At 41.8% G+C, this 25840-nt stretch overlaps 1 protein-coding gene across 3 annotated transcripts in view; it reads left to right on the plus strand.

The window, feature by feature from the left end:
* The window catches only part of HECTD4 (HECT domain E3 ubiquitin protein ligase 4), a 282112-nt gene that overhangs the window by 250707 nt on the left and 5565 nt on the right, over positions 1 to 25840 (plus strand). For all 3 annotated transcript variants that reach the window (XM_073625973.1, XM_073625959.1, XM_073625965.1), the window contains exons 62-75: positions 1994 to 2201; positions 2537 to 2760; positions 3300 to 3451; positions 6158 to 6261; positions 6358 to 6481; positions 9389 to 9579; positions 10162 to 10308; positions 10783 to 10902; positions 11773 to 11928; positions 12674 to 12777; positions 16584 to 16805; positions 17893 to 18059; positions 23011 to 23206; positions 24055 to 24277. In XM_073625973.1, the coding sequence (XP_073482074.1) occupies positions 1994 to 2201; positions 2537 to 2760; positions 3300 to 3451; positions 6158 to 6261; positions 6358 to 6481; positions 9389 to 9579; positions 10162 to 10308; positions 10783 to 10902; positions 11773 to 11928; positions 12674 to 12777; positions 16584 to 16805; positions 17893 to 18059; positions 23011 to 23206; positions 24055 to 24277 (2338 nt within the window). The remainder of the gene's footprint in view (positions 1 to 1993; positions 2202 to 2536; positions 2761 to 3299; positions 3452 to 6157; positions 6262 to 6357; positions 6482 to 9388; positions 9580 to 10161; positions 10309 to 10782; positions 10903 to 11772; positions 11929 to 12673; positions 12778 to 16583; positions 16806 to 17892; positions 18060 to 23010; positions 23207 to 24054; positions 24278 to 25840) is intronic.

Below are 25840 nucleotides of genomic sequence, written 5' to 3' on the forward strand. Positions count from 1 at the left end.
TTCCAGTTCTGTCAGGTTGGATGGTAAATGTTGGTGGACAGCCATTTTTAGGTCTCTCCAGAGATGCTCAATTGGGTTTAAGTCAGGGCTCTGGCTGGGCCATTCAAGAACAGTCACGGAGTTGCTGTGAAGCCACTCCTTCATTATTTTAGCTGTGTGCTTAGGGTCATTGTCTTGTTGGAAGGTAAACCTTCGGCCCAGTCTGAGGTCCTGAGCACTCTGGGGAAGGTTTTCGTCCAGGCTACCCCTGTACTTGGCCGCATTCATCTTTCCCTCGATTGCAGCCAGTCGCCCTGTCCCTGCAGCTGAAAAACACCCCCACAGCATGATGCTGCCACCACCATGCTTCACTGTTCGGACTGTATTGGACAGGTGATGAGCAGTGTCTGGTGTTCTCCACACATACCGCTTAGAATTAAGGCCAAAAAGTAACAAATTAACTTAAATGATTTTAGCAAATGGCTGCAATATAACAAAGAGTGAAAAATTTAAGGGGGTCTGAATACTTTCCGTCCCCACTGTACTTCAGAATGTTATGAAGAGTGATCAGATGAATTGCAATTAATTGCGAAGTCCCTCTTTGCCGTGACAATGAACTTAATCCCCAAAAAGAAAACATTTCCACTGCATTGTGAAGAAGGCTACAGGGCGCCCAAGAAAGTCTAGCAAGCGGCAGGACCGTCTCCTACATTTGATTCAGCTGCGGGACCAGTGCAGAGCTTGCTCAGGAATGGCAGCAGACAGGTGTGAGTGTATCTGCACGGACAGTGAGGTGTGACTTTTGAAGGATGGCCTGGTGTCAAGAAGGGACGCCACTTCTCTCCTTGGAAAACATCAGGGACAGACTGATATTCTGCAAAAGGTACAGGAATTGGACTGCTGAAGACCGGGGTAAAGTCATTTTCTCTGAAGAATCCCCTTTCCCATTGTTTGGGCCATCTGGAAAAAACCTTGAATGGAGAAGAAAAAGGTGAGCGCTACCATCTATCCTGTGTCATGCCAACAGTAAAGCATCCTAAGACCATTCATGTGTGGGGTTGCTTCTCCGCCAAGGCAGTGGGCTCACTCACAATTTTGCCTAAGAACACAGCCATGATTAAAGAATGGTACAAAAACATCTTCCGAGAGCAACTTCTCCCAACCATCCAAGAACAATTTGGTGAGGAGCAATGCCTTTTCCAGCATGATAAAGCACCTTGCCATAGGGCAAAAGTGATAACTAAGTGGCTTGGGGACCAAAAGATCTACATTTTGGGTCCATGACTAGGAAACGACCCAGATCATAATCCCAATGACAATTTGTGGTCAATCCTCAAGAGGTGGGTGAACAAAACAAACCCCACAAATTCTGACAATCTCCAAGCATTGATTATGCAAGAATGGGCTGCCATCAGTCAGGATGTGGCCCAGAAGTTGATTGACAACATGCCAGGGTGAATTGCAGAGGTCTTGAAAAAGAAGGGTCAGCACTGCAAATATTGACTCTTTGCATAAACTTCATGTCATTGTCAATAAAAGCCTTTGACACTTATTAAATGCTTGTAATTATACTTCAGTATATCATTGTAACACCTAACAAAAAGATCTAAAAACACTGAAGCAGCAGACTTTGTGATTTTTTTTTTATTTGTGTCATTCTCAAAACTTTTGGCCATGGCTGTATTTGAGTGGGGTGGGTAAAGACTAGAACCGCTGTTAAGTTTTTATTGCTTTGCTGGGCTTTATTGATTATTTTTATATATCATTATCAGTAAAGTATGTACGTCACTGTGAGATGATTCGAAGTATGAACTTGCACAACTGTAAAGGTTTCCAGGAATGCTTTGTTGCATAGAACTGTATTCATCTATTCAATATGTATCCAACAAGCACATCAGAAATAGTAGTCCTGGCCATTAGTAACACAGTCAAATGCAAAGCTGCCTTGCATGTGTTTGTGCCATTAGAGTCTCTTACTTCAGCTAAACGTTTTCATTCTTCATTTCTGTTGTAGGTGCGTTCCAGAGCAAAGATTGAGAAAATCCGAGCAAGTTTATTTAATAGCAGTGATCTGATTGGTTTGTCAAGTCTGGATGGTGAAGATGAGCTTATGGAAATGTCTACAGAAGAAATACTGACAGTCTCCACAGTAAACCAGAGTTTGTTTGATACCCAGGGAATTCCAGGCTTAGGAGATTACTTTACCGATAAAACCCTGAAAGGTGATATAGCACAGTGTTTTAACAAGTTATGAAAGTTTATAGGAATTTGTGGATTACGAGTGCTGTCAGAATCAATACTCCACCAGTAGATCCACTGTTGTATTTATGTCGTGTAGAGCCAGCCGAGTGTTAGCTTGCTTTGCGTTCATCTCTGTTCATTTTGCTTTGTTAACCTCTTTTTTATCCCAGTGTACATCCCAAGAAGTTTTGGGGAATTATGGATGTACAGTTACAGAATACATTTTTGGGTTGTACTCCAAATTGCTGCTGAAGTAAAAAAAAAATTAACAAAAAAAACACAAAGCCACATAACTGTTTGCTTTATCATTTCATAGGTGACAAGTTGGTCCCAGAAGCTCGAGATGTTCTAATAGAAATATTCAAAAGCTGTGTTCATGCTGAACAAATGCTCAGCCTGACTCCTGCCAAGTTCATCAAGGTATCTGATATTTATTTGAGCAAAGAGCAGATGAATTCTCAGACACCAGGAAATCTTCTACATACATTCTTCACCAATGTTCGCCCCCCCAAGAAACTCCTGGAAGATCAGCTTACACAGGTAATAGTTTCCAGCTCCAAGATTGTTCCTTTCCTATTTGTGTATACATGGCCTGGTTTCAGGTTTGAACTTGATGTATTATTGCCTACTTGCCCAATTAAAATATGATCTGTTATTTACTAAACTAGACATCATGAAGGCAACATTTTGGGTGTATTTATTTAAAAAAAAATAACATTTGCATAGTTATTTGTCCAACAACTGCTGTTACATTGATTCTGTGCAAATGGGGCCAAATCAATTGTCCACCTTTTTATTTCTGGTACAGGTCAACTGTTATTCCTTCATAAATTGTGGTTTGAAAAAATATTATAATATGCCCACAAGATGGAGGTAAAGATGATAGGATTTAGAAGGAAAACTTTTGATTTTGTGACTCGCACAGAACAAACGTACCAGCAGTTTGGACGAATAGTTATGCAATTTTTTTTTTATACCCACACCCCTTAGTTTCTGGTAGAAAACTCATCACCCTTAGATATCTGTTTTGTGTTTTATCTGTTTATTAGTCTAACTGATTTTCCCTTTCTTGGCTATAGATTCTGAGGAAATATGGCATTCCTAAACCAAAGTTTGACAAAAGCAAATACAGTAAAACTGGAAAGGAGCAGCATCCAGTAAAGGTTGTGAGCACCAAGCGACCAGTGAGCAAACCTTCCGCTAAAGACAAAGCTGTGTTGAATAGTGTTCGGTGAGTTTTTGAGTATCACTCACTTAGCCTACTAATTCCATATTCCGTAAGTCTTTAGAGATATTAATATGTATGCATGACCGTGTGTTTTTGGTCACAGTATGGGACCCATGCTGTGTTAGTTGATGTTGGGCTTCCAGGAGATAAAGTTGTGTATTTGTTGAAACCCGCACCTTGCATTTTGCGACTTTGCAGGGTCTTAAAAGCTTATAAGCTGAGTTTTTTCATAAAGAAAATTCAAGAGACTATTGGAATACTTAGGGTATCTGCAACAAAAACTTTGTATCGTAATTGCACGATGCAAGAGAATGGATATGTAGACAATGGCTTGGCTGCTACCTTCAGGTGATTGGACACTAACAAAAGCTTAGCTGGGAATCTTCCCCAGTGTTCTCTCATATCACTGTTGGACTTGAGGTTTTTTTTCTCCTTTGGTGAAGCTTTCTAAACGAATTCTTTTTATTTTTCTTCACTACTTTGACTGACACGTCTATTAGGATCAAACTGCTTTTTGCCTTAGGGTCACTAGCAGTTTCTGGATCGGTTGCCCTCAATGTTTATCCTGGGAACCGTACCTGGAACCCACATCAGTGGGGTTGGCCTGTAATGTTTACTTCAGGCACTAGATCCTGTGTGCAGTGACAGCTGGCACGTGGTGTAACAAATGTAGTTAGACACTGAAGACCCCTTTAGGGTTTGGTCCGCTTCGGGAACCAGCAGCATGCATAAGATAAGACAGGGTTTTCCTATAATTGTCCTGTTTATTTTACTTAGTGTGTTACCCCCTCTGTAAATTTCTCACTTCATTGGCAGAAGGTAACATTTACTTTTTTGAATTTGTTGGGTTTTTTTTCACACACAACATTGCTGTTTGGTTGACTACATAGTTACAAATGTCTTCCAGCTGACGGGCTCCTGCCTGAAACTTCTAGTTGATCAATCAATCAGCTTGGGTACAACCAGCCTGTGAAACCTTGCATGCGATTTTTTTCTAGCAGATATTATAGCTGCTAACAGTAAACGCTTTGCTCTCCCGGGGAGGACGGCCGACACCTTTGTGGGAGGGATTCCCCCATCAACACTGGCTGTGTTGATGGGGTAATCAAGCATTTTTTCTTTCCTGCAACTACGGGAACCATTGCTCCTTCTATGGCTGGCTTAAAGCGGGGTTCCACCCAAATTTTAAACAATATCTGTATGTATTCTCTTCCTTGCCTAGATGCTGACATGCCGTTTAAAAAAATTTAAATCGCCGTAATTACCTTTTATTTTTCTATTCTTCTTTGCACTTCCTGGTTCTCCTCCCGTGGAAGTAGGCGTGTTTCTAGCCTCTCCCAGACTCCTGGGAGCTAGTCTCAGGCTTCCCAGGATGCCACTGAGCATGTGCGGGAACAAGCGGTGAATGCTGGGAGCACAGCATTCACCACATCCAGGAAATAAATGCTTGTGGGCTTCAAATGCCCACAATGAAGATGGAAACCGCCTGCAGTGAATAATATAAGTTATTCTTTCCGACGAAATCTGACACAGGCGGACATATTACACACAATATGTGAGTATGTAATGCTGAGAAGAAAAGTTTGTGAATGAACTCAAAAAAAAAAAAAAAACGATAGATAGGTGGACCCCCGCTTTAAATCTACAGAAAAAAATGTTTAGGCTGGAGGTAAACTTAAATAGGTTTTTGATTTACCCAGGCATGTGAATCATGTAATAAAAAAATAAATATATATTCTGGACATTATTTTGCAGAGATTAATGGTACCCATCAGGATCATCGAAAGCTTTCCCATACTTTCATTTTAGTCATGGATAGTTACTTCTTGTCGGTACAGATCTTACTAATATAGGCTGTAATGAGGCCACAAACCGCTGTGGGGAAAAAAAAATGACTGCATGTGCTGAACACCATTGTAAAGGCGTTTTGGCTTGTATACATGTTGATACTGTGCTGGAAATATCAGCCAGACTATCCCCAATGCATCTGGTGTGAACAAACCCTAAAGCATGACAAAGAGTTACAATGGTGTGCAGAAAACAAAAGCCTATAACTACTAAATTTTTCAGTGAATAGAATATCAATAATTTGTTGTAGGCTAAAAGGAAGTATGGGTTTCTTTTTTTTCCCCATTCATACTTACCTAGGTGGATGCTGCATCTGTCCCCTGGCACCTCTACACTGAAAACCGAGCGATCAAACATTGCCAATCACTCGGTTTTCAGAGCTCCGTGAGCAAACAGCTGCAGACTGTCAGTCACATCTCTCTGCTCTTCTCCCTGCGCTCTCATTGGAGCATTGGGCTGTGGAGGGGGATGAATGGGCCGTCTCAGGCTCTCAGCGGCTCGCTGAGAGACTGAGACGGGTGCTAGTCCAGACACCTGGCGGATCCAGACTTCTATTGTCGGGATGACGCGGTGCCTGGACTGATATCCGTGACATCAGCAGAGAGCGGATTTCAGTCCGCTCTCTGCTGAAGACTGGTCACAGGAGTGCAAAACGAATCTCCTGTGATCCATAGGAGAAGTACAGCCAATGAGCCAAAGCCAAGGAGCTTTGGCGGGACTTCTCCTTTAATACTTCTTACACATTCCTGTCCTCCTAAATAATTATGCCCAAAAGTGTCAAAGTTTTTATATTTAAGCAGTGAGTGAAACCAATAAAAGATATATAAAAACTCTATGTATAAAATGTTTTCACATCGACAGAACCGCTCTCAGTGAGAAGAAGCCAATTGTAAAGCCAAAGTCTCCAGAGAAGAGCCGGCCAGATGAGAAAGACAATGACAAATCTCCCACAAAGAAACAAGAAAGTATGTCTGCTACTAAGGATTGCATATGCTTTCTGTCTAATTATGTATTAATAATTATTTATACTATAGTGTAATTTCTGTGCATTGCATTTTCAGTTGCAGAGGAAAAGTACCTGACACTAGAAGGTTTTCACAAATTTGTGGTTGACAAAGCTAAGCAAGACATCCGAAGCATCTGGAGAGCTATCCTGGCTTGTGGCTATGACCTGCACTTTGAAAGGTATGGACATATTCCTGTATTAGTAAAAAAAGATCAATTTTACCCCGTGGTTAATATCATTGGTGGCTGAAAAACAGGTCAACAACAATGGAATAATGCACTCCGTTTTACTGGATTTTTATAGCACAAACAGTTGGCACTTTATAAATCCTGTATAATAATAATGAACAAGGTTTTCCAATGTAATGATATTTATAACGGAGAGTGGCTATCACTGTCTGCACTAGTGATAGTGTACTACTGAAGCTATGCATACCCTGGTCCATCCTATTCCTAAAAATCACACCGCAGTGTTTAGCCCCTGGAATTATTTGTGTTCACTTGACCTGTCAACATCACGAGAAGGCTATGAACTTTTTTTTTTTTTTCTCCCATGTTTTCATGCAATATAACTGTTCTCGGATAGCTTTTTTCTTTTTTTTTTTTTTTCTTAAGCAGTGGCATCGCTGTGGTATGGCAATACAGCTACTGTTTAACTGAGTACATGACTTCACAGTAGTAGGTGACTATGCTTTCCATTTTTCTGCTTGAGGCTGGGTCTCTTTTTTTCATTTTCACTACTTTATAGTCCAACTCTGTAAGTCCAGTCCTTCCAATTTCTGTGTGGCCTGCTAAAAAGGCAGCCCAGCAAAGTACTTGAGATAAAATCAGCCACAGTCTTGTTATGAGCCACTCAGCATGTACAACTTGTGCCTCATGCAATCAAATTTTGTTTTAAGCTGGCCATAGACAAGTCAACATCCAAACATTCCGTCGATTGAAAAAAGAAAGTGATGCATGCGATTGTGCCATCGTTTTGTTTTGTTTTTCTAAAAAAAAAAATCCAGGATGTTGGGTTGGGCACTATTTTCCTTACAATCAGGGTCCTTCACATCATGGAACTGCTGTCAGTTGGCCCACAATAACTACCTGGACTTTTAATCAAAATAATGAGCAGTTCAACATTGTTCCTTGTTGCATTGTGTTTACCAGTGCTGCTGTGTATGTTACATTAGCAAACTACTGTTGTTGCTATGTTTTGTATTTCTTTTCTATCTTGGAAAGAAAAACATTTAAATTATTGAAACAGAAAATCGCATGTTGCAGCTGGCACACAATGATTCAAAAAAATTGAACAACTTGACAATCAACAACAAGAATTTTCTTTTGGTTTTTGACTTGTCTATGGCCTGCTTTAGATTTGGCCTTTCAGGTTTCTCAACAGCTGTGTAACTTGAGGGTCTGCCTGATTTAGATATAGGTTAAATGGATTGTTTAGGCAGGCATTTTGCACTAAGTACTTGGTTAATTTTGTTCATCTGTCCCAGATTGCACTGTTATCCCGTATCCACACACTTGATGTGGATGGGAAATCCCTCCAGAAGAGCTGACAGCGGGGAGACTTTCCCACCATCAGAACACACTCATCAGTGCCGGCAGCACTGATCAAGCGAAATATTCCAACAAGCTGTTGTACAGAAGTCGATTTAGAGATTGATCAGTGCTGCCGGCACTGATAGATGTGTTCTGATGGCGGGAAAGTCTCCCTGCTGTCAGCTCTGCTGGAGGGATTCCCCATCCACATCAAGTGTGTGGATACGGGAAAACAGTGCAATCTGGGACAGATGTACAACCAGCCTGCCCATAGATGGTTCAAAATGCGGCCAGTACCTGCTGAACCAGCCATATTTTGATCCATCTGTGGCTGGCTTTATTGGCAGCAAATTGTAACTGTAATTAATAGAGACGATAGGACCTTACCCTAAACTATGCTTGCTGGGTATTCTTTACCTGCCACATTTGGGAAATTTTATTTTTGTAATTATAAAAGTTGTAAAAGTTAATAAAAAATTATCTGCATAAAAATGTTGACAATCTGACCTATGATCTGAAAGAAAAAGTAAATCGGACTATGTGGTTCCAGTTTAAACATTAGCATGGATGAGTGCCAGGAATCTCTTGCTGACCTCCTCCAGAGCGCAAGGTCCTCCTTTTTAGATGCAAGCAGCCACAATACTGTTGAACACCCAATCCACCAAAAATGGATGTATTTTCGATGCTGGTGGGTAATTTTTACTTGGCAGCTTACTGTGTCTCAAAGTGACCATGGTGGGGAGGTCTATGTACATGAATAACCATAGCTCTACATGTGACAGAGTCATTATAAAGGGATGTAATTTATTGTGCAATATGAAAAAGAATTTAGCAAGGCTGATAGGAACACTGAGGACTCTAATGCCGCGTACACACGAGCAAGCTTCTCGTGGGACTGAACTCTGAAGGACTTTTTGACGGAGTTCCAACAAAACGGACTTGCCTATACACGATCACACCAAAGTCCGATCGTTTCAAAGGTGATGACGTACGACGGGACTAGAATAAGGAAGTTCATAGCCAGTAGCCAATAGCTGCCTTTGCGTCGTTTTTGGTCTGTCGGACTAGCATACAGACTAACTCATTTTTCTATAGGAATTGAGTCCATCGGAAAGAGCTGAAACTATTTCTAATGTCCGTCAGATTTTTAGACAGAAAAGGTCCGATGAAGCCCACACACGATCAAATTGTCAGACGGATTCGTTCTGTCGGACCTTTGATGCCGAAAAGTCCGGTCGTGTGTACGTGGCATAAGACGGGAAGGGAAAAGAGCAGGGAGCAATGGCCACCATATCTTACCATCATCATATGATCAGATATAAGAAGCCATGTAGATGATCTATTCTACCAGGATCCATCTTTAACTAAAGTATAACTTTTTAGTGTACTACCTCTTTAAATAGCACTACTGTAGTGACAAACCACATACAGATAGAAAATGGCACATATGATAGTGCATGATGCCATAACATTTCTACAAAATTGTAGTGTCGTTCTGCAGACAACACTTGTTCATGGGATTCATATTTACGATTGATATATCTCTCTCTTCAGATGTGCCTGCACTGACACGCGTCATGCCCAGAAATCCAGCAGAAAATGGGCCCTTGAAATGGATGTTGCTTTAGTTCAGTATATCAATCGCCTTTGCCGTCATCTAGCCATAACCCCTGCCCGATTACATCCTCATGAGGTCTATTTGGACACTTCAGACACTGCTGATCCCAGGGTGTCCTGTCTGCTCAGTAAGTGATTCTTTTTGTGTGTGTGTTTATTTCAGAAAATGTAGACCTTATATTGAAATGATGTGATTATTGATTGTTTATGTGACATTAAAAATATCTAATGCCTCGATGACTGACTAGTTTTTCTTTCTTGTCTTTGGTGGGACACAGGAAGTTATTCACTTTTAGGCTGGGTTCACACTTATGCGAATTGGATGCAGTTGGACATTGGCAAAAAAAATTAACTGTAGGCCCGCACAGGATAACCCTACTACCAGCATGCCTCGGCTTTTTACTAATGTCCTAGGAGGATCGATGTCTTTTATTCGGCTCTGCTGGAAAACCACATTTTTACAGCATGTTGCTTTCATTTTTTCTGAAATCAAGACATGCTCTTGATACTACCGTCTACCAACCGAGACATATGTTGGTAATAGGGAGAGAGGGGGAATCCTTTGTCGGCCTACAGTTTTTTGTTTGCTAGTGTCCAACCCTTCTGTAGGCATCTGTATAACCTAAAGAAGAATGACTTCTGGTGAGTTCAAAAATCCTATTATACCTGTTAGCCTGTAGTTAACGATCTACTTTTCTTTCATTATTCAGATGTGCCCATAGAAAGTCTACGGCTCCGATTTGCCCTCCTACAATCACTGAACACAACCTTAGAAACCTTTTTCCTGCCACTTGTGGAGCTACGACAGACAGAAATGTACACGCACAGTATTTCTGCTCTACTACAACAAGCAAAAGGTTTGTAGATGCTTATATGCTGATCTGTGCATGCTATTTTGGAAGTTTTTTTGTGGACTAGCCTTTTTTAATGTTCAGCAATTCATTTTGACCGCCTTCTGACATGTTAGCTGTCTGGCTGTCACACTGATCCTTTGACTTTAATAGCTTTATTAATTGAGCAGAGGAAATGCAGACTAGGAATTTTGACTTCTATTACTTGGAAAACTATAAGGAATGGCAGAAAGGCAAGCAGCATTTTCAGGAGGAGGTCAGCAGTAGCAGCATTTGGTTTTTGTTTTGGGTTTCAGCAGTGTGGAATGTATTAAAAGTTTTTAGCTTTGCATTTCCTTGAAATAGCTGTACCAAGATGCATTGTATTCTGCAGTCTATTGTACTTTCATATTATTGCTTCTGTTTTTATCAAGTAAATCTAGATGTAATAGTAGTTTAAAGTACAAGTTATAGGTTCACTTTCTGCATTTCTTTATATAGGACTGATCTTCTATGATACAAAAGTGATGGTGATGAGTCGTGTGTTGAATGCAACTGTGCAGAGGACTGCTGACCACGCAGCTCCGGAGATCAGCCTGGATCCACTGGAAATTGTGGGAGGTCAGAGCACTGAACACGTTTATTGAAATTAAACTATCTTGGTCAAAGCCATTCAAGCATTCGATTTGTTTATACTGCTTTCTATAATTGCCCATTGTGGACATTAAACTGGAGCATGTGCCCTGCCTGTAGGAGGTTAGACACATAGAAATATTGCTCCTCACCTATAGCCTATGACCCAGCATTAGGCTCTCTTCATTCTTTATCAGGAGCTTGTAGGAGGTATGTAACCCCATTTGCATTGCTTATTACACAGGTGAATACAGCATAGTATGTAATTTCAGGTAGAACTGTTATCACAAGAAAGAGAAACTTGAACTCCCCTTTACAAAGACCAGGTTCATCTATCAATCTTTCAACCATTACTGCTTGCAATATATGTGCATTCTTGATTTTAGATAATCATAACAAATATGTAGTTGTATTCCCACTAACCTACATACCACTGCACCCTCAGAAGAACCATGTGAGATATAAACTGTTGCTACGATATAGCGTGCCACCAGAATGGTTAACGTATTTCCAGGTTGGATAATTTTTGGTCTAGGGTTGCTTTTCTCGGGACATCAGAGATAAGCTACCATGTCTTTGAACTGTCTGCCTAAAAAACATGGAATATTCATTATGCATGTCAGGTGAGAAATTTATAATTAATTGGGAACAGTTTATTAGACCTCCTTATAAATTGGCAGTTTCTAACCGATAACTGTAGTCAATCGTACCTTAATATAGCCCAGGACCTACTGTATTTCAGTTGGTACCTAAACACAGTACTTAAACATTTAGCAAAAATTGAGCAGGGTCTGGTTGGTTTATAAGTTTTAAATGCCTTTTCATGCTCCATCATTTTTTTTTTTTTTTTCTATCTAGGTGAAATTCGGACCTCCGAGAATGCTTACTTCTGCCAAGCAGCTCGGCAGCTGGCCTGTGTTCCTTCCTCCCAGCTGTGTGTCAAACTGGCAAGCGGAGGGGATCCTACTTATGCATTCAATATCCGTTTTACTGGAGAAGAAGTACACGGAACAAGTGAGTTACTAGGCAATTTCCTCATTATACAGGGCTGCAACAAAATGCTTCTTGTTAGAGTGCAGAATACAAGGCTTATCACCAGTGTAATGTGTAGTGCACCATGTAGTACTGTCAGTTTCTAGCATCCTCCATTCTGTTCAGCAAGTATGACATTTGCTCTGTCAGATCAAAGTTTTTTTATTAAATCACCAATGCTCTGCAGGTATGCGTTCTTTCACATATGAAGTTTCTTAGTATGAGCCCTGCTGTTGGTTAATTAGATATTTCACACAGGTGTCGTACTGTGTGTTTTGATACAAAAACACAGCTGGAACTGTACAAAGATCTGTCCACACCAGTGAGCACACATTATGGTGCGCTCAGTATACGATCACTGCTACAAATTGCTACAAATAAGTGCTTGTTTTTTTATCTTTATTAAAATTCAACTATGTTTAAGGCTATGCACAGCATTTTGTTTCAACATATTGGCAAGCACTGTAGTATGCTGCATTGCAATATAATGTGTGCCTACATCATATTATCACAAGGCCCCATATAAAGCAAGGTATTGCAACAGGGCTGATATGAATGAGCCCTAATGTGTTGACTTTATTACTGTCTCCAAGTTCAAGCACACAGTTCTAGCTCATAATGATGCGACACAATTTGTAAAGTGTTCCATTGTATCACAGGGTTTTAGGGCATAATTAGGGCAGATTGACTTCTTCATAGATATTTTAATGCTATGAGTTGTTTTCAGGTGGCTCTTTCCGACATTTTTTGTGGCAAGTGTGCAAAGAACTCCAGAGCTCATCCTTGTCTCTCCTCCTGCTTTGTCCCAGCTCGGCGGTCAATAAGAATAAGGTAAGAAGTCACTAAACCTTGGTCCTGTTAGGCAGGCAAGTATTTTTTACTGTTAGTATATCGGTTCTACCTTGTGTCAGTGCAAGTGTGGATTCAGGATTGTCTTTCTGTTTTCTTTTCCATCCAGTCGTTACCTAGTACAGCACTGCAACCCCATATGAAAGCTTCAGCATAATACCCAACTAGCACATATAAATTATGTGTGGGGTTTTATCTGCAGCTAAAGCTTTGCTATATCACCCCTTCCCACTGCCTCCTGAACAAGGTTCTGGACACCTCCATGACAAATGTTAGACTAGTATGTATACAGGATGTATAAAACCAGGGTCGGTGATATAAACGCTCTAATAGAGATTAAAAAATAACCACTCTACTCATATTGCAAAATGCATAGCAAAATGAAGTATATCAGGGGATTAGCAGCCCTGCAAGCAGGCGGGGTATTATAGCGGCACACATCGAAAGCAAATTCCGGTACTGGCACCGAGAGATAACAAAAAGCACCCAGAGACACACATCTATGATCATTTTTGTATCTCTTGAGTGCTTTATGTTACCACCTCCCAGCACCAGTACCCACTTTTGCTTTCACTGCTCGCGGGCTACAGTACCTAGACGTGTACAGTACCTAGACTGCCCACAGCATTGCTGATCCCCTGAGAGGCTTCGTCATTCTATGCATTTTGTAATGTGGGTGGATTAGATATCTCTGTCAGTGATTATACACTGCACCTGTTTGTGTTTACTTACTTGTCAGATGGATCCCCCAAGATCTTCATTTATGGAGCTGTAGCCAGTGTTGTGATGTTCCCTTTGTTAACTGATGATGATGTTTTTGATGTCCTCCACTGCCCCTTCTTTCAGCATTGGTCTTTTTTATGGACTTGATATATTTGACTTTTAGGTTGCATTGTTGCACTACAAAATATATTTTCCTTGTGTAGACATAGTGGTACACCATTTTCTAAATTCTACAACAAAGGAAACAAGTTTATGTTCAAAACGACTTCTGTTTTATGTTGCAACCTTCAAGTGAATGGACACTGCCCAATAAAAGGGCAGGTATCTCCGCTAAAACCTAAACCCACCCAGCTCAGCAAGCCTCCGTTTTTGTCTAGTGTCCCTATATGATGGATGTGCCTACCGATGTCCCTCTGAAGATTTTCTATGTAAGAGCTTAGTTCTGATTTCCTGGCCTGTTCCTAACACCCCTGGTGAGGTAGAGAAGGGCATTATCTGTATTGGTTGCTACTGCCCAGTGTCCAACAGGGACTGTACCCAGACACCGCATGCAAGACTATCCATATTGTGTGGGGTACCTGGATGACCTGCTTCTCATGGAGCAATCAACTCAGAAACAGACTTCAAATGCCAAGCAAGATGGTACAATTCCTGGATAGGTTCTGAACCTTCAGAAGTTGACCTTGGTGCCGACATAATGTCTGGAGTACTTAAAATTAATTAACAGGGCACGGGTGAGGGTACTGCTTTCACAGGAGAAATGCCTCTCTTTGTGTCCAAGTGCAGTCTCTGAGGTTGTTGCAAAATCCCTCGTTGGGTGTGCATGAAGGTGCTGGATGCCGCCTTTGATGTGGTCCCCTATGCCCAGTTTCGCTCCAAAGTTCTGCAGCTCAGTTGCCTGTTGGTATGGGACCAATGTCAGAAGTACTTGGATTTGCCATGCATTTGACTGCTAAGACTCTGGAATAGTGGCTATCCACACAGATGCTGTTCAACATCCTGGAACTCTGAGCAGCATAACAAGAAGTCATGCTGCTCAGGAAGAAGTGGACCTGATTTTGTCTTGGGCAAAGCTTCACATTCTGGCCTTCTCCACCAATGCGCATTTCCAGCAGAATAGGCTCTTCATCTGGAGGTGTTGCTCCAAGTTTTGTATCTGGTGAGGGGTCACTAAATGTATACCAACATCAAACTGAACAGGTTTGTGTCCTGAACCACTTATCCTCAAGCATTTGTGGTAGGTGCGCTGGTGACTCCTTGATATCAGTTTTCCCTGATCTATGCCTTCCCTCTACTGCAGCTGCTTCCTTGCCTATTGTGCAGCATTGGTGGGAATGTCCCAATATTAGGCCATTTTGGGCTGAGCTAAGGAATTTAATTTCTGAAATAACTTCAATCTCGATTTGGGATGACCCTGTGCAATGCCTCTTTCATAGTACTCGTAGTTCTTTTAGGGTATATAAGAAGAGTATAATGCCACACCTGCTGGATGCAGCTAAAGGATTAATTTTTCCTTTTGGAAAAAGTCACAAGGGCCTACTATAGATCACTGGGTAAAACAGGTTAACATAATTATGGATGATGAGAAATGGGTTTGCACCAATAGTAATAGATCAGAAGAGTTATTTGTTAAATGGGAACCATGGATCAATTATATTACAGCGAATAGGAGTGGATAGTTCCCTTTTGGGTATTCAGGAATCTCCACTTTGTGGTATTAGAGATTGGGGACCATCCTCTCACTCAACCCAGCCCCCCCCTCTTTTTTTTTCTTGAGGTATGGCTGGATGTTTGGGGGGTTCAAATGAGGCTGTCTTTTAATGTGTGTAATTATATTAATGTCTAAAATAAAGATTAGGGATAAAAAAATATAAAGGTGAAGGGCATTCAGGTGAATTCTGATCACACCTGCTTGGCCAAAATGAACGTGGTATGTAAATCTCTTAGCAAATGAACTGTGAGCTCTCCAAGGTCAGCTAAATTGGATGTCACAAGGTCTGATCTTCCATCCCACTTTGTGGTTGCTGGCTTTGACAGCATGGCCAAGGGATAGTTGCTGTCCTTGATGCATAATACCTTCCTCAAGACTAGAAAGTCAACCTCCTGGAAGTTGTACCACTGTACATGGAATGCTTATTCTGCCTTATGTAAAGCTTGGAAGTTTCAATCCTGATATTGTTGGGCACGTTTTGGCTTTTCTCCAGTCAGGTGTTTCTGTCCTTACGAACCACCAAGGGAGAGATCTAGTCCTTGTCCATGCTGTTTCAGAGGCTTCATTCCATGGTTAAAGACTTTTTGTGGGGTGTCACGTGAATTGTTCCTACTGTGTGACCCCCCCCCCAACTCAATGGACTTCTCTTTTTGGACCTCTCTGGGGGTGCGCATGTGATCAGCACAGGGCCGATCAGCACTGTCCAGACTAAAAGTCAGGGGTCCTTCAGGTTCATAGGACAGTCAGCGAAAAAAAACTTCTCCCAAAAGCTTTAACCAGTGCTCAGCCGGACACTGATAGAATTCACAAGACTGTTATATACTTCTGATGAGAAAAGGTATTTAGTAGTTTATATTTACTAAAATAATTGCATTTCCATGTTCTGTGTATTTTGAGAGACCAGATATAGTGACTGCAAGGTCCTGGGTTTAGTAACACTTTAAAATGGTAGTGTTTTAATATGGTTTAAGCATCCTATGGTCCACAGAAAGGCAATTTTCAATGACACTAATTCACTGCAACCACAAGCTGTTTGGCTTGCGGTTGTGGTGCAGCACCATTGATTTGAATGGGTGAAACTGAGAGGCCGCAATAAATTTGTGAAAACGCAAATCAACCGTGCCTTGCGAACAGCTACCCCTGGCTGTATAGAAGGCATTACATTTTGTCTCTTTCAGACTGGGGGGCAGACAAAAATAAAAACGTGAAGGTAGTGATAATCTTCCCTACTCTATTTAAAAGAAAAAAAAAAAATTGGTCCGAGCTTCTGCTTTAATGCTGATACATTTTTTCAACACAGAGAAGTGTTAATATTTGATGTTTTATTGTATAATACCAGTTTTTATTTCCACAGGGGAAGTTCCTTCTGACACCAAGCCCTATAACCTATGCAGAGGAGCAGCTGCTTCATTTCTTTGGTCAGTTACTGGGTATAGCTATCCGCGCAGATGTGCCTCTTCCACTGGATCTACTACCTTGCTTTTGGAAGATGCTTGTAGGAGAGCCCCTGGATCCCGAAGAAGATCTCTATGAGGCTGATATTCTCACCCACAATTACATCAAGAAGTTTGAAAATGTAAATTTTTTTTTTGTTTTTTTGTTTTTTTAATGTGTTTTCTAGTACAGTTGTACATGAAAATTAGGACTAAAAAATATTCTTTAACCCAAGTTAAAGTGTGAGAATAGAGGGGTAAGAAGGAATGAATGAGTAAGGAAAGCATATTAAAAAAGCAAATTGTTCTACAGAATCCTTTGGGGAAAAATATGAAGCCTGCAAAATATGTATGGAGACTGCCACGTTACTTGTAAAATAGTTTTTCTTTTTTTTTTTTATGGCTGTTCAAGTTTATTCATTTGCGTCAGTGTTTTTTGAGTCAACGATGCAGAATAATTATAAAGGTCAGATGTTTTGACTTAAAACCATAAAACCCAGAAAGAACCAGGCAACTAACATTTCCAGTAGTGGTGGCTTATGTACTTTCAGGGGGTACCTTAAATGTAATAGACCTAGAAGGCCTGTCTAAAGAGGCTGCTTAAAAGGAATAGTTCATAATGACATCACTGCTGGGTGATTTAGTGGGTATTAGGTGAGGTTCTCATACCTGTATAAAAATCCTGTGATTTTAGGGTCTCTGGTATTCTTTCGCTTCAGCTTAGAGAGGGACAGATTAGACAGCACATTGAACAGGCCTCCTCCCTCCTTCTCCCCCCCTTTCTCCCTGCTTCCCCCTCCTCCCCCCATTCCTCCTCCCTGCTTCCCTCCCTTCCTCCCCCCCCCCCCCTTCCTCCCTTCTCCCCCCCCCCCCCTTCTTCCCTTCTCCCCCCCCTTCCTCCCTTCTCCCCCACCCCCCTTCCTCCCTTCTCCCCCACCCCCCTTCCTCCCTTCTCCCCCCCCCCCTTTCCTCCCTTCTTCCCCCCCTCCTTCTTCCCTTCTCTCCCCCCCCCCCCTCTGAAATAGGGTTAGGCTTTCGAAATAGAAGGTCTGTATTTTAATACTTCCTGGAGAGATCAGTGCCATGCATTGCTTGTTATGAAAAATAGCTTCTATTCTTTAGTGTGTAAACAAAATGGCAGCAATCATTTATAGTTAAAGGGTCACTTATGTGCATGCAGTCAAAGGAATAACCATCTTATACAATAGTTGCTGTATCTTTTTCCTTTAGATAGATGATGAAGTTGAGCTGGAAACACTTTGTGCTGAAATAGCCTCACAGCATATTCCTACTGAGAGCCCCGACTCCCCCAACAAACCCAGCTGTAAATTTACTTATTTGACCATGACTGGAGAGGAGGTGGAACTTTGTCCAAAGGGCAGACACATTCCTGTGGTGTAAGTATGAAGGAAGTAATGCTGTGTTCAGATCAATGAGTTTAACTATGTCACAATGTAATAGTACTCTCTAGGCAGTGCACGTCTCTATATCCTAAAAGTGGAATCTTAGGCCCCTTTCACACGGGGCATTCTGATCTGATCAGCAGTGGATCTGTGAGCTGATCCCCTGCTGATTGGAGCAGAGTGGGCACAGAAAAATCACAATCTGCTTAATGGGCGGCTAAGCATAAACGGATTAAGCTGTCCATTTTACACCTCGCTACCTCTGATCCGCACTGCCTAAACAGAAGAGGGTGGGGTCCCTTTACGTTTTTTTTTTTATAGCGGGCCCGGGTTGAACTCTGAGGTAGGCAGAAGTCTGTTTTACACCCGCCTGTCCATAGCAATGCATTGACATTCCAATCAGGACCACCTGAAAAACTGACATGCGAACCTGATCAAACCGCCTTTGTGAAAGGGGTGAAACCTAAGCCGCGGTTCACACTGATGCAGTGCGGGAAACGCAGCGATTCCTGTGCATTTTCTGCAGCACATAGAAATCGCACTGCATTTCCGTGATCTGCTGCGGGTGTCAATTAAAAGTTATACCCCAGAAGCAGGTTGCAAAACGCAGTGCATTTGCCTGTGCCAGATCTTGTGGGTGTATGGATCCCATGCCATCCGGTTCCAGTGCGAACAAAAAAAGGCTTACATAAAAAAGATAAAAACCACTGTGTCCTCTCCTCAGCTGGAGATATAGAGGAGAGTATCCTAAAAGGAGTCCGATACCTCAAACTCTGTCTTATGCACAATCGCCCCATATACAGTCAGATCATCCCCATACAATTATAACAGGGAGTGGATGGTAGCGTGATCCTCTAGATATATAAGCATATTTTTAAGGAGGACTAAAGGTCCAAAAAGAAATCTTCAAAGAGGATCAGTCGGTCAATTATAAATTTATAAAAGTATATTAAAGAGGAACTGCAGTCTGCTCACATAATTTGTAATAAAAACATCTTTGCCATCCTGAAGCTTCCCTCCAACCACTTTGCATATTATTTTATATATACTGTGATTCTGTACTTGCCAAATATGCTGCAGAAATCTCCTTCCACTGAGTCTGGCTGCAGCCATTTTAAGTGTGGGCAGCTGAATCTGCTGCCTGTTCACTTCCTGGATTTACACACCTCCAGCTCTGCAGCTCTCATTGGCCCTCTTATGACCCCCCCCCCCCCCCCCCTTCCTGGCAGACTCTCACAAGAGAGAGCGAGAGCTGTGAATGATGTCTTAAGCCTAGGCTTTTTACCAGACAAGAAACAGGAAGTGGGCTGCGTAAGGTATTTATTGGCAAAGTTAAAACAACAAGGGTAGAAGATTTAATAGATGGCAAGATGAAAAAATGACTGAAGTTCTGCTTTAAGTAAAAAAAGAACATGAAAAATAGCGAAAACCTCCGACATAACAAAAAGTTAAAATTATGTTGTCAAAACCAGACAAGAAAGCAGCTGCAGACACCCACACAAATCACACATCCACCACACACACACTCATCCAATCTGATGGTTGAATCAAAGCGACTAGTTTAAGTGACTGCAGATAGAGGATAATGTGGTTTAACCACAGTTGGCCAGTCTATGACTTCAACGGTAGTACAGGGCAGACGTGATGTGGAATATGTGATGGATGGATGGCAGAGTCTGCTGATACATAGTCAATCAGTGGTGCACTTGCATAGTACAGCTGTAGGTACAGGTAAAGGCTGAATAGAGTCTGTGCTCCGATATACTGAATGGTAACCAAACCACTAACCTGGCTGTGTAAAGCTGGACTATAAGTGGGTGGACAGGCGCAGATAGGAGCGGTGTGCGTGCAATATCTTGTTAAGAGGCCGACTACATGTGGGTGAGTCGGTGGCCTATGGACAGTATACACAATGTCAGTGCGATCTCACCACTCCCCAGCCATGCTGAAGGCTCCTAATGTCTCATGGACAGAATCCACATGGAGGTAGTCCACCAGAGCACTCTTCGTTTTGGGGCGCCTTAAATGGGCACCCCAGCTGAACCCCTCCTTACTCTGAAGAAGCTAAACATATCAGCGCGGTGTCATTACCCTTGTGACGTTTATTCCTAGACCAGACTCCCACACCCACGGTATCTACCTGTGGACGGACACTGCATACACAGAGCGACACAAACGAAGAGTGCTCTGGTGGACTACCTCCATGTGGATTCTGTGCATGAGGCATTAGGAGCCTTCAGCATGGCTGGGGAGTGGTGAGATCGCACTGACATTGTGTATACTGTCCATAGGACACCGACTCACCCACATGTAGCCGGCCTCCTAACAAGATATTGCACGCACACCGCTCCTATCTGCGCCTGTCCACCCACTTACAGTCCAGCTTTACACAGCCAGGTTAACTCTTTGATTACCATTCAGTATATCGGTGCACAGACTCTATTCAGCCTTAACCTGTACCTACGGCTGTACTATGCAAACAAAAAAAAGCTGCCTGTGGTGCGATGTAAGCCATTCAAATGAATGAGCTCAAATCACACCGCACAGAATCACATGTGATTTGCACAGGAATGCAGTGCGATTCACATGCAGTGTGAACTAGTGCTTAGAGTAAAACCAAATGTTTTGCCTCATTATATAAGTGATCACACACAAGGAAGGATTTAAAGTGGTTTTAAATGCCAGTCTTTGACTTGTACATATAGGTAAGCCTATAATAAGGCATACCTATAGGTACTGTAAATATCTCCTAAACTTGCACCGTTTAGGAGATATTTACTATATATGCAGCCGATGACATCATCAGTGCATGCGCTTTGAAAGAACGGCCATCTCGGCTGTACTTTCAGAAGAAAACTGGAAAGGCGTGCCGCTCATAAGGTACCCGTGCTGCCGGGTGCCCGCCTGGTCTGCAGCCAACTGGAAAGTGAAGAAAAAGTGGCAGCACTATCAGCATAAAAAAAATCTATAATTCTTTATTGTAGATTCATTAAAAATAGAGCAAGACGATGCACAAATTGCTCCCACAAGGTTAGCAAACGCTGCTCAATGATTAAGCACAGCAGTGTGAAGAACGTTTGCTAACCTTGTGAGAGCGATTCGTGCATCGTCTTGCTCTATTTTAAATGAATCTACAGTAAAGAATTATAGATTTTTTTATGCTGGTAGTGCCACTATTTTCTCTTCATGGTTCGTTCAGAATCCTGTGCCCCGCGCATGCGCAGGAGTGACGTTACTGCAGCTCCGGCCAGTCACACGGCCGGACGCATCGCTGGAATGCTTTGTTTTCAGGTAAGTTTCACAAAATGTGCTAGTATGCTATGCATACTAGCACATTATGGCTTTACCTTGCAGGTCAGGAAAAAAAGCGTCACCCAGAGAATTACTACCACTTTAAGTATTCATTGTGAAGTGGTTAGCCCTAGCTAAGGAGGATTCTGTGATATTTCTCAGGATAATATGCAATAATAAACCAAATTTCTTAAACCTGTATATCCCATTTTACAGCCAAGAAACGTTTTTACAGTGTAGCTCATTTTACCACTTCCAAAAATGAAAGAATGAAGCAAAAATGTAAATATAACATTTTCTTGTAAAGTGGTAGAAAAAAACAGGTTTGCTGCAGCTAAATACAATATAAAAAAATAGATATACTGTAATTAGCTGCAGATGACAGTTCCAGCCTTATATAATGTAAGAAATGTATACTTTGTAGCTTGAATTGACTATTGTTACTGATGAAATGCTAACAGCAGCTCTCTTGCACACTGAACCTTCAGCTGTCATACTGAATAGCACAGACACATTCTTCATGGGCATTCTTTTATTTATTATCTGTAGGGGTTTTCTCAGATCAGCACACCCTCCTGTCTGCATGCTTGAACTAAGGGACAGAAATGCTACATGACTCATCTGCCCTTACTCAAGATGGCTACAGCTAGAAATGCTAGGGGATGTTTTTCATAGTGATTTCTCAGCAAACTAAAACATGGATGGATGGGGGGGAGCTTTTTTTTCATTAAAAATGAATTAAATAGTGTTTTCAGTTTGTGGTGCTCAGATACAGTTTAGTTCCTTTTTCATTGAAGTCTTGCTTTCTGCAAATGCTTGTATGAGACAACTGCAACATTTTAAAGAGTTTGCAAGAAAAAAAAGGAAAATACTGTGGCTGCTGACTTTTATTAAAGACACTTACCTGTTCTCACCCGGGCCAGTTCTTTGGTTTTCTTTAGCTCCCCAGCACAGCCCTGTTTAGTGTGGGAAGCCAGATGAGACTCTTAGCGGTTTTACAGTTGGCTCCCCACTGCATATGTGCGTGTCGCTGCATGTGAATCGCACAAAAATAACACAGCGTTCCTGTGTGATTCACATGCAATTCCTTTTGTGATTGGGGCCTTAGGGCTCTTTCACACGGGGCGGATCAGTGATGATCCGCCCCGTGAACACCCGCTTGCTCAGCAGGGATCGCTCCGCCGATCCCCGCTGAGCAGGAAGATGACAGGTCCATCGTTGCACACTGTGCAGCGACGGACCTGTCAGAGCGCCGCTCTCCCCTATGGGGGATCGGGTGATGACGGACCGTAGTGTCCGTCGTCACCCAATCCGATCCGAAAACGGAAGGGGACATGTCACCGCTGACATCTGACGCTCCATAGGGATACATGTATGTCCATTTTTCATCCGAAAACGGAAGGATGAAAAACGGACATACGGATCCCTCGTGTGAAAGAGGCCTAAAAGTGAACAGTTAAAATGAAAGCAGAGGTTAGGGCAAAGGAAGACTGGGGTCACAGGTTTGGTTATTGCCGTGCATTACAAGTATAAAAGTTCAGCAAAGATTTTGGAGCGCAGTTACATCTACCTTTCCTCTCAGACCGCACATTTTGATTTGCATTTTGTATATAAAAAGGGCTTGTACAGTGTATGTTCTTCCTTTTTTTTAAAGCTGGGAAAACAAGGACATTTATGCAACAGGTATCCGCAACCTGCGCATGCGTGAGCTAAGGAATCAAGAATGTATGAACGCAGTACGAGCTGGGCTGGGCTCCATTATCCCTCTGCAGCTTCTGTCCAGCCTGACCGCTCTGGAAATGGAGCTCAGGACCTGTGGACTGCCATTCATCAACCTGGAATTTTTGAAGGTATGAGAGTCATTGATATATTTGCATTGTAAATGAACTTTTACTAGGATTCTCAGAGCGCTATGGGTTAGCTAAAATTGTAAAGCAGTAACTGCTTACCCTGAGGCTCATTTTATCTGAACAAAACATCAATCTAAAGGCCCGTTCACACGGTCAGAAAATCTGAAGATAAACTTTGTCCAATGAACGATCTGCCGATTTTTTTTTTTTTTTTTTTTTTTTTGATCGTTAGTATGCTGCTTTTGACAGCCGATTGCGAATTTTTGGCAGACAAAAACTGGATGTGCAGGCTAAAAAATTTTGTCTGATGTGACCACAACGTCTGATTTTCTTTTCATTAGTACTGTTTTCTGACACAAAAAAAATCTGAAGAGCAAGACTAGGCATGCTCAGAAATGAAAGAATACATACAAAACAATTCAACACATTACGTCACTTCTGACGTTAAATTCTGTCGTCAGAAATTTTTCTGATGGTGAGTACCCTCTTCACTTTCGATTTGAGACTAGCATCAAACAAAAAACTGACGAAAATTCGTCCAATAATCTTACTTTAGCCGCTCAGTGATGGACAAGTTACTGAGATGAATTCAGGTTCTCTCTGCAAACTGAGTGAAGATCTAATGAGCATTTTTCAGCAGCCTTTATAGAGATAACAACTTCACTTAGGAAAAGATGCTGAGACCTTCACCTGCTGCTATCTAGAGAATCAGAAGATCTTAAATTGTGACATTTCTTATTTTTCTAACCTTTTTTTTTTTTTTTTTTTTTTCGTTCTGACTATAATGAAGAATAATGTTTAAAAACCACTACATGTTCTGTTTTTTAATAGTGTATGTTTTCCTGCAGGCTCACACAATGTATCAAGTGGGTCTGATGGAGACCGACCAGCATATAGAGTTTTTCTGGTGTGCTTTGGAGATGTTCACTCAGGAAGAACTTTGTAAGTTCATCAAATTTGCTTGCAATCAGGAGCGTATTCCCTTCACCTGTCCTTGTAAAGATGGGGGACCCGACACTGCACATGTCCCACCTTATCCCATGAAAATAGCGCCACCTGATGGAGCAACAGGTAAAAAAAAAAAAAAAAAATAGGGCTGAAAGGCTAGTAGTAATTCGTAGTGAGACAGCTTATCAGTCTTAAAAAATAAATAAATCAATCTGTTAATGGTGACTATAAAGGGAAAAAAATGCCACTTTGCAGATGTGAATTTGGTGGTGTATGGACTAAGTCCAGGTTTACCATGAACTTATTAAGCAAAAAGAACTTTGCAGGCAGATAGTGATATCTATTGGTACAAAATGAAGGAAGACATTCATTGTGGAAATAACTGCAGCATGTTTATATTATGTTTATCACTAAAAATGTATAGGTGGGGTTATACTTTAGCTGCACACACAGTAAATGTATTTGAACAAAGTTACTAAAAACTTTATAAAAAGGTAAGTGTGGGCTGTCCAGCTTTTAAGACCCCTTTCACACTGGGCCGTTTTTCAGGCGCTTTAGCGTTAAAAAAAGCGCCTGTAAAGCACCTGAAAGAAGCCTCATCTGCAATCCCAATGTGAAAGCCTGAGTGTTGTCACACTGGGGCGCTGCGCTGGCAGGGCGTCAAAAAAAGTCCTGCAAGCAGCTTCTTTGCAGCGCTTTCGTGTTTTTGCCACCGGGCTGGGTGCGCCGATGGCCCAAGCCCTTTCACACTGCCAGCGCTTGAAAAACGCCCCAGTGTGAAAGGGGTCTTAAGCGGCGCTTTACTAGCGTTTTTCGGGTGCTGGCAGTGTGAAAGGGCTCGGGCTTTCACTTTGGGATTGCAGATGAGGCTTCTTTCAGGCACTTTACAGGCGCGTTTTTAAACGCTTAAGCGCCTGAAAAACGATCCAGTGTGAAAGGCGTCTAAATGTCATGTACAAATCCTTTAAAGTGAGCTCTTCGTGCACCAAGAATAGTTCAAGTGTGTGTATACATGTGTATTTATGTGTATGTGATAGATTAATTATATATATAATCAGTCAATCTCCAAAAACAGAATTCATATTACTAATTGTGAACTTGCTGAGCTTGGTGGTCTATTGTGCTTTGTCCATTCAGGGTAAGGGGCAGGTTTACTCTGTGTTAGCAAAGCACAGGTCAGCTACAAGAAAAGTGCAGTTCTTATTTATTACTGCAAAGTTCATTTTAGGGTCCAGAAACACAATAAATTACCCATATTGTTGGTAAAATATAAACAATAAGGTTGCACCGAGTGAATAGATACCCAACATGTCAACCTTAAATTTGCATGCGCCTATAAAAATGCCGACAAACTTCAGTATTCTATATTTTCTGTAGACGATACTTTAAAAGCCCCCTTATAGGTCATCAGTTTAGTGTTATGGAAGAGGTGTATTGCTAGAAATTTTGCTCTCACTCCAGCGTGCACGACGAGATATAATATGTGTATCGCCACCAACGGTTTCATGAGTACGCTGGAGATGCCAGACTGCTTTCTTTTGACACCCAGAAGTCAATTTGTCAGATTCACACACAATCCCAGTGACTTTAGCCACTGGGAATGTGTGTAACCCCCCCCCCCTGCTGCCGGGTCCGTACGATTGTACGTACCTGCCAGCGAAAGGGTTAAAGGATACTTACCGAGAA

Source organism: Aquarana catesbeiana, linkage group LG01, assembly GCF_042186555.1.
Source record: "Aquarana catesbeiana isolate 2022-GZ linkage group LG01, ASM4218655v1, whole genome shotgun sequence".
Lineage (NCBI taxonomy): Eukaryota > Metazoa > Chordata > Amphibia > Anura > Ranidae > Aquarana > Aquarana catesbeiana.